This window comes from Convolutriloba macropyga, chromosome 4 (assembly GCF_964194025.1).
Source record: "Convolutriloba macropyga chromosome 4, txConMacr16.3, whole genome shotgun sequence".
NCBI lineage: Eukaryota > Metazoa > Xenacoelomorpha > Acoela > Convolutidae > Convolutriloba > Convolutriloba macropyga.
Window position 1 is genome coordinate 61661471 of NC_134471.1, and position 8498 is coordinate 61669968.

Below are 8498 nucleotides of genomic sequence, written 5' to 3' on the forward strand. Positions count from 1 at the left end.
AAGTTAGATAATTCTTATCCCCTCTCGGCACTTGTATTCAGTTCTTGGTCCCAAGCGCTCTCGTGTCGGGCAACCATATCTCTCTCTCTCTCTCTCTCTCTCTCTCTCTCTCTCTCTCTCTCTCTCTCTCTCTCTCTCTCTCTCTCTCTCTCTCTCTCTCTCTTCTCTCTCTCTATCTCTCTCTCTCTCTCTCTGACCGCTAACCTTTGTGTTCTGATATATACATAGAGAATCAAATGGGTAAAAATAGACAGGCACTCAAACTTCGAGGCAGCTCAGCTTAGTCAATTAGCCAAATCTTGGAAAAACACGTGAAAAACACGTAGACAATGTAATTATGCTTCTACCGCCCATTTATTGCCCACTTATTGTTCCGAACCCCACTTTAGTGGGGAGGGAGGAACTATATACTCAACTGGGTTTTTTTTGTTCAGTCAATTTTGGCCGATCGATATATTCATCGTAGAGAATTTTGAGTGGTATCATTAAAAAGCCCGTCCAGCGTAGAATACGGAATTAAAAAGGTTTCGTCAATTTTCTTTTTTTACAGGGAGTTATCGAGGTTTAAAGTTTTGTGAACATTCGACTGCTTTTGTTCACATTTTCAGTAATTTTTGCTAAAATTTGGCACAATTTCGCTAATGTAATTCAAAATAAATCAAAATTTCTAACGGCAGAGTGTTGTTGTTACCGTTAGAGAAAGAAAAAGGTTGCTGAATTGTTTGATTGAAGTTTTTTTTGGCTAAAATTTTTTATAAAATTCTCAAAATTCAAACTTTCATCAAAAATGGCACAAAATATGCTTTTTTGGTCCACGTTTTTAAAGGTGGCCAAACTTAGTGACCTAGAAACCTTAACACAGACTCTATAATCTCAAAAAGAGCGCTAGTTGTAATTAGGTGCCTTATGAAAGTCTTCTGGAATTAAAACTTTACCGTTTTTTGCAGATTTAACTCGATAATTATACAAAATGCATCGTTGTTTTTTTAATATTTGAAGAATTCCACTCAACAATTGATCTAATCCGCAAACTTAGAACACTTGGTCGTTTTGCTGGGTGGAAAACAAAATCAGGGAGAGGTTCGATGATATCATGGTTTTTGGTTTTTATTTTGGTTTTTATTTTGATGCTGCCTTTTTTCAAAATATTTTGCTTTTGTTTTTTTAATGTTAATTACTGACAATATTTTTTATTCACGGCTCCGTTAATGACAGCTAAATTTTACGAAAATTTGAGGTCAAATGTAGATACAGTTTGTTTTAAGGAATCCAATGGGTTTTTATAGCTTTCAGGAGGAGTTTTAGTAAAAATTAACTGAATTCTTGTCTTTCTTTTGCCTTCAATTGTTGTTCTTTGGCAGTCTGATTTTTAAGTTTAACAACTCAAAGATTTAACTTTCTTCCTCAAGAATTGCAAGTGAACCTTTTTCATTCTTTCGGTTGTTACCTAAAGTCTCTTATGTTATTGAATGTATTTGTTTTAATGAAATTTCTGTGATTTTTTGAACTTGTCAAATTTTTGTTATTTTAGTCAACAGTTTGCTTATTGTCAGGAAGTTCAGTTCACCTTTTCTTCCTTATAGAATGAAAACTAATTTCGTGGCCGATTGTTTTAAACGAAGGTTTTCTTGCTTTTGGTACTACGAGTTTTCATACAAAATTTTCCGACTTTTGTGCATAATCGCCCATTTTTGCTGTTGTTTTTGTTTCTTTTGTAAATTATCATTTTATTTAACAATCTAACTGAAAAAAGCTTTACAACATTTGAAACTGAGCATATTTCTTGTTTTAATAACATATGGTTTGAAGGGCTGCGACGCCGTTCTCTTGTAGAAATTGGTAGAGTTTTTTGTTTTTGCCCTGTTTTCTTGTTAATTTTTGTTGTCATATGCCAGATATTGTTTAATTAAACGTCTCAGTGGCCAACTATAGATGAACAAATGAACTTAAAAACTGATATTGGTAAATAGCTAATGGTTGTTTTGACTTTCGAATTAAATTTCTAAAAAAAAAGAGTAATAGTATTCTTCAACTTATCACTTTGTTCTGGTTTGCGTTTTTTTTTCGTATTTTACTTTGTTGTATCATTTCGTAAATTAGCCTCATTATTTAGAGCTCTTTTTAATGTTTTGTTGAATCAAACAATAATTTTTCTGTTCTTTAAACGTTTTAAATGATGTCTTCAGGGCTTAGACAATTTGAATCAGAAGACTTATTTGAAGTTTAGTTACTTTTCAGTTTTTGTGGTTCTTTTTGTTGTGATTTTGTGATAGTCGTTTTACAAAAAGACGTTATGATGATCAAAAGAAACGCAAATGAAGATGTTATATTCTCGCGGTTAATAACTTATAAATTTAATGGCTTCAAAACTGTGGTTTCGTAAAGTTGCTTGTGAAACTTATTAGTTCAGATTGTATTTAATGTGATTTTATAGTCTTATGGTTTACTCTCATTAAAAACAGTTGCAATTATTTTTCCGAGCAGTTGCAAGAAAACTGTTTACTTTTTTAGTCGAAAGCTTTTGTTGGCTATGAATTTTGAAAATATTTGTTTTTAATAAAAAGGAGATTTTTGAGATCTGCCAATTTTATTTAAGATAAATTGTAGCTAAGCATCTCTATATACAATTCATATCTTTTATCTATTAAAATACAATTTGCTCTTAAAAACAGTTTTATTTTCCTCAAATGGTCTTTCTTCTTGGAACAACCAGTTTTCATAAAACCAATTTTCGTGATTTTGATATATTTGCACCTTTTGTAGGTTTTTGTTTTCTTTTCACAGTATCACAATAATGGGCATCGTTTGATTTACAAATGTTGTAACCTGCAAAAAATGCAAACGAAGATTTTGTTTTTAGTGATCAGCGTAATATTTAATTGATTGGGGGACATCGTTTTTGTGCATAATTTTTCGTGCAAATTTTTTGTTTTTTGCCTGTATTTGTCGTTCTTTTTGTAGTCCTATGGAATATCCTGGATAATGAAAGGCCTCCGTCGCGCTCTATTGAGGTATAAAATACTCTCTCAATGATTTCATTTGATGCGTAATGTTTCTAATCAGTTCGAATTTAATTCTTTTTTTTTAAAAAAAAAAGCATTGTTTTAATAAACTTTGCCCCTTTTGCTTATTTCTAGTCGACTTGTTGCGAAGTCGCATTGAGGAAAAGTCCCATATTTTGTTCCAAAAAAGTATCGGTTAATCCTCTTAGTATAAATTTTATCTGATGCCATTTTGATTTGGTTATTAGTGGTTTTCAAAAGATGGACAAGGAGTTTTAGTCGTAATTAATATTTGTAACTATTTGATTTTTATTGCTGTCTTTTCTGGTAGTCATATTATGGTAGCCACAGGTCTCATAGGCCCTCTAGAGTAGATTGTTTTGTTCTTTTAGACATCTGTTGAACGATATGTTGATATGTTAATTTTTTTGTCTCTTCCTCATTTGGTAGACAATTAAGTGAAAAATGTAGATGAGCGGGGTCGGAACTTAATGTGCGAACGCACATTACCGAGCCGCCTTGTTTACTCTCAGGTCAAGTTTGCTTGCCTTTTTCAGTTACCTCCTTCACTCAGTAAAATTTGGTTCACTTTTGAATCATTATCAGTGTCGAGACAAAGCTGCTTGTTTCTTATGCTTTGATTCGCTATATACATTAGAGTATAATTCATAGTCCCCCTTGTGCCTTACGTAACTTTTGTTCTAACGTACTCGAGGAATCAAATGGTGAAAAATTACGAGTTTTTGTTAACACTTGAGAAACAGTCAAAATTATGTTTCTGCTAGTGCGAGAATGCGTTGAGGGTAACTAATCGGAGCAAGAAACTTAAACCAATCCGCCGTAAAGACAATTCCATTGGTTATATGTTTTCTACCTGCATTTTATTTGACAAGTTGATTATCCTTCTTGTGTTTTTTGTTAAAAATACACATAAAGCAGCGCGTACGAAAAAATCCTTGCATCATGCATTGAATTTTCTGCTAATTTTCCGGTCCTAACGTAGCAGCCCTCTCTATACTTGTTATCGTGGTTTTTGAATCAGATTTTCATGGAATGAATGAACTCTCATGAGACTAAGTGATAGATTAGATATACGTCAATTATTCGCCTAGAGGCCACATAAGGGTAAATCAAAATTTACTCCGATTTTCAAATACTGCGGTTAAACTTGATGTAGTTTTCGCGTCTGGTCCTCTAAATAAGTAGACCATAATTGCCCCCTCGGGCTGTTAAGATTTATGTTCTGACATATACTTAGACCGTTGGGATGAAAACAGTGAGGATGAAAGGAATGGCATCAAATCGTTGTTTAATCTCGAAACATACTTTATTTGGTTGTATTCATTGGGAGCTGCCTATTTTGAACGAGCTTTTCCTGTAACATTACGAACCCGTAAGTTTAGTTCGAGTTATATCTTTTAACTTGGTCTTGCTTACATCCTTTGAAGCAAGTTTTGCGTTGTGAAATTATGAATTACCATGATCAATTTGAACAGATTTTACGCTGAACTCAACGTACCCGTTTTATGGAGAACTGGCAAGCTTGTATCTGGATTTTCTCGGTAAGTTCTTGGTCACTTTGCTAGAATTTTTAACAATTAAAGTTATATCGATTTGCAGTTTATTCACTTAAAGTTTAAGGAAAGGGAGTTCGGATGTAACGAGTGTTGAGAAAGTAGTCTTTGTCAGGTATATTTCTATCAAAACTTTTTTCAGAATTGGATTAATTCTCACGCGTCAGATTTATGCAATGTTTATTTTTTCTGCAAGTTTTGCAATAGCTGCAAGTGTAGAAAATCTGCCAACCGCGGAGTCCGAGTTCAATAGTCAGTATCACAACAGAAGAAAGATATTAGAGCCAATATCTGTTGCTCAAAACTACCTCTGGCCTCAGTTTGGTAAACGAAATTCCAAGATTTTGATTTTGGACGGTTCCGAAAATTATTTCTTATCATACCTCATACCAATTGCGAAGTACTCCAGGATTTCTAATGTTTGCTTGAGCTCTATAGTTGTTCTAACAGATAGATTCGAAGATGCGGAATTAATTTATGACAATATTTCAAACACATGGAGTCAGAAAGAAGATACTTTGAACTTAAATTCGGTGCAAAACACTTTTTCGGTCATTTCGGCTACTGAATTGCTTGAGGAGCAAACTTTTGCATCGAAAAAGGAAACGAATTGGAGGGACAATGTTATCCGTATAGTTTATGCTTTAACACACGATTTTCTGTACCACGGTTTGAGAAATTACAAATGCGTCATATTTGACGTCAAACAAGTTTCAGAAGATATGAAAAGCTTCATTGATCGATCGGAGGAAGTGCTTTCTAATGCACAAATTCTCACGTTTTGTCGGAAATTCAATAAACAGTTGCTTAAAATGTCTAATTTTGAGATTTCGACTAAAGTAGAAAACGTTTTAAGTCTGACTGTGATAACGGAGCCGCGAAATGCTTGTCTCGTGTCGCCTACAAGGCATATAATGTACATGGTTGATGGTATGACCAAGCATTGGTATGATTACATGAAGGAAGTTATTCAGTGCACCGAGTGTAATGTGGCCATTTTCTGCAGTTCTGATAAAGACGTTCACATGCTGGAGGAGTTTTTCACGTCTATGTGCATTACGTGAGTCTTTTTAAATTTAAATTATAGCTTGCCAAAAAAATTATTGCTTGTCAAAAAAATTAAGAAATTATAGCTTTTCAAAAAAAATCAAAGATGTTTGCGGTTTGTTCAAGAAGAGAGTTGCACAAGTTGGTTGCATCAATGCGTTAAAATATATCCGTTGACCTTTTGGAAAGTAATCAAAGTATAGGAAGATATTTAACTGCATTTTTTTTTTGTTTTAAGCTCTTCGTTGTGTTAAAATTTTTCTCCAACCAAGTTAATTGCTCTCAAACAAAGTGGCAATTATATTAGTCCTGCTTGTCTTATAAATGCCATTTTGCGTAGCTCGCCTTCAAAAACTTGATAAACAGGCTAAGCCCGGAGGTGATTGCAATAGTTCCATAACTTTAATCACACTTTTGCCCAGTAACAGTGGCGATAAACGAGTGCAGTAATCTCATAGTCTAATGACGAAACAGATTTCGTAGTGTTAATGGGCTCCCGCATTTTTGAAAAACTTTGACAGAAGCTTGCAATATAAATAATTCAAGAAAAAAAAGAATTTATGTCTTGAACATGATTGAATGTATACAACTATTAGATATAGTTATCATGAGACAAGAAACTTTAGCAAGAGCAGAAAAGACGACCGGCATGCCACAAAAAAGCTAACTAGAAGATGCCGCATGTGCTATATAATATATGCTAATTTTTAACTCGGGTAGGTGTCATAAACAGCCGTGGGAGTGAAACAGAAGAGGTGCCCTGATATTTCGATTTTGAATTTACTCTGTTAAATTTTTGTTTCAGGTCTTCGGTAGTTCCGAGCACTGTTTCCATTTCTGATGCTTGTCGAATCGCGAGTCAGTTTTCTGCTCTTTCCGATAGATGCAATATTATGATAATAAACGATGAAGCAGTTATAGCTCCTGATAATACTTTGCAATATGAAAATGAAAACTTAATCACCATATTCGAGAAAGTTCACGCCATTCAAAGAGTGATCAACTTTTCAATACCTCCGTGTGAAGAAGCTTTAGCGAATCGGATTTGGACGATGAGAGATAACTTCAATCAGAAAGCGACCAGTAGAAAGGCTGAACTCCTCATGTTTAATTGTTACTATTTCGTGCCAATGAGCTTGAGATCTGATGTTGAGTTGAAACATTTGAAAGATATCATTTCCTATATCAAATTGTTTAAAAATGAATCACATGCAACTGTTAAATCTGTCGAAGAATTTTACAAGCTGTAAATTGCTAATCTAATCTGATATCTAGCATTTTTAATTCTTTTTTATTCGTTTTGATCTTGATTTAAAATGTATAATTACGGCCAAATTTACTTTATCTTATTGGTTTTACTTTCAACAAATTAGAAACAAGGAGCCCCTTTCACCGAAAACATAATTTTTTGTTTCTACATTCTTCCCTGTTTACAATCAATTAGGTTTGAAATTGCACGTTGAAAGCAAATTGTACGATCTACTGACTCGTCGCCAGCTGAATAATTGTTCCAATTTCCAAAATATACGAAAGATAATCTATAAGAAATTTGTATTTTCGTTGACTTTGAAAACTTTAGAATTATAAAAATTGTAAGGAAACATGGGGTTTAGAAATGAAAAAATGGCCTTTATAGTTGAAAAACAGATAGAAATTTTTTCTTTGCCGTGTGTTAAATTAATTTTCAAATATAGAGATCGAGAACTGTTTTTAAGCTGATATAGTTATTATGAAACTCCTGGTCTCATTTGTCCATTCTTATAGACAATTGATCGTTTAGATATAAAAGAAGTTATTTCAGCGTGCTTTTCTTTAAATGTTTTGATCATTTTTTGGACTAGGTGAGGTTAGGAAAATTGGTCAGTTGATCAAAAGGATAACTAATGTTTTCTTCATTTTTCATTGAGCTTTTGCTAAAATGATCAAAGAAGACAACTAAGGAGAAGTTAAGTTAAATTTAGAGAACAAGAAGTGATTTTCAGTAAATTCAGGTACAAATTAAATATAAAAGATGCCTGGAGTCTATATGAGGTTTTTATTTAGCTCCCTCTTTTTATGAGATTTGTTTTGAGTTTTTCTCCAGATACCTGCTGTTGCAATCCAAAGAATTGTAATGGATCTTTTCAGCCAGTTCTGGAAACGGGATGAACAGTTGAAGACCAATGCATTAATTTGCAATAGAGGCACTGAGCTGGATCTGAAATATTTTTTATTGCGAAGTGTTCTGAAGTTGCTTGGATTTCTTAAGCTTAAAAGTCAAGGTTAGAATTTCAATGAACATAATTTTTTGTCTAATAAAGGTTGGTCAAATCTGATTTGGCTCATAGGCTATAAGAAATGTATCTTTAATAGCCGCGAAACCATATTGAGGATATAAGTGTCTTCGTGATTTTTCGATTGTAAAGAATTGGATTGGTTTGTTTTTTTATATCAGTGCACAATTGTTTGGTTTTTTCTGGACAACGAGAATTCATATTTTTTTAAGTCGAGTTTTTCTGTTCATCCTGGAGTATCAAAGGGATCGATAAGCGAGAAGGTTTGAAGCGTGAATTTCGAACTATCTTACAAGTTGAGGGAGAATTTGGTGTCTGAACAAATTTTGATTTTTCGGAAGGAGTTTTTCTCTTGAGTGAAATGTCACCCAAGTGCTGAGATTTTGCCTATTATCAATTGTCATTTGTCTTAATTCTTTAATGGGCAGATACTGTATATTATGACTTTGAAACCAATTGTTGTCATACGATATTCGTGATTTTTTTATTTTCCCCATACTTTAATAGCTATGACAGTGAGCTATTGTTGGTCTTCATTCGTCCCCACTAATGTTGAGATTTTTAAAATCCATTGGACCGTATTAGGGCGCTGGTTTTTAAAT

The 8498-nt window shown here is 33.5% G+C and overlaps 1 protein-coding gene across 1 annotated transcript; it reads left to right on the forward strand.

Annotated features, from left to right (window-relative positions):
* The first annotated feature begins 4092 nt into the window (after window positions 1-4092).
* LOC142338589 (uncharacterized) lies at window positions 4093-6976 on the forward strand. Its single transcript, XM_075388407.1, has 2 exons — window positions 4093-5636; window positions 6429-6976. The coding sequence occupies exons 1-2, from the start codon at window positions 4753-4755 to the stop codon at window positions 6871-6873; spliced, it is 1329 nt and encodes a 442-aa protein (XP_075244522.1). The 5' UTR covers window positions 4093-4752; the 3' UTR covers window positions 6874-6976.
* Window positions 6977-8498: the final 1522 nt, after the last annotated feature.

What these genes read in the sequence shown, in the direction of transcription:
- LOC142338589 (XM_075388407.1), top strand. Translation starts at nt 4,753, where the DNA reads ATGTTTATTTTTTCTGCAAGTTTTGCAATAGCTGCAAGTGTAGAAAAT. An exon ending in TTCACGTCTATGTGCATTAC is followed by an intron (nt 5,637 to 6,428) that starts GTGAGTCTTTTT and finishes TTTTTGTTTCAG; the next exon opens with GTCTTCGGTAGTTCCGAGCA.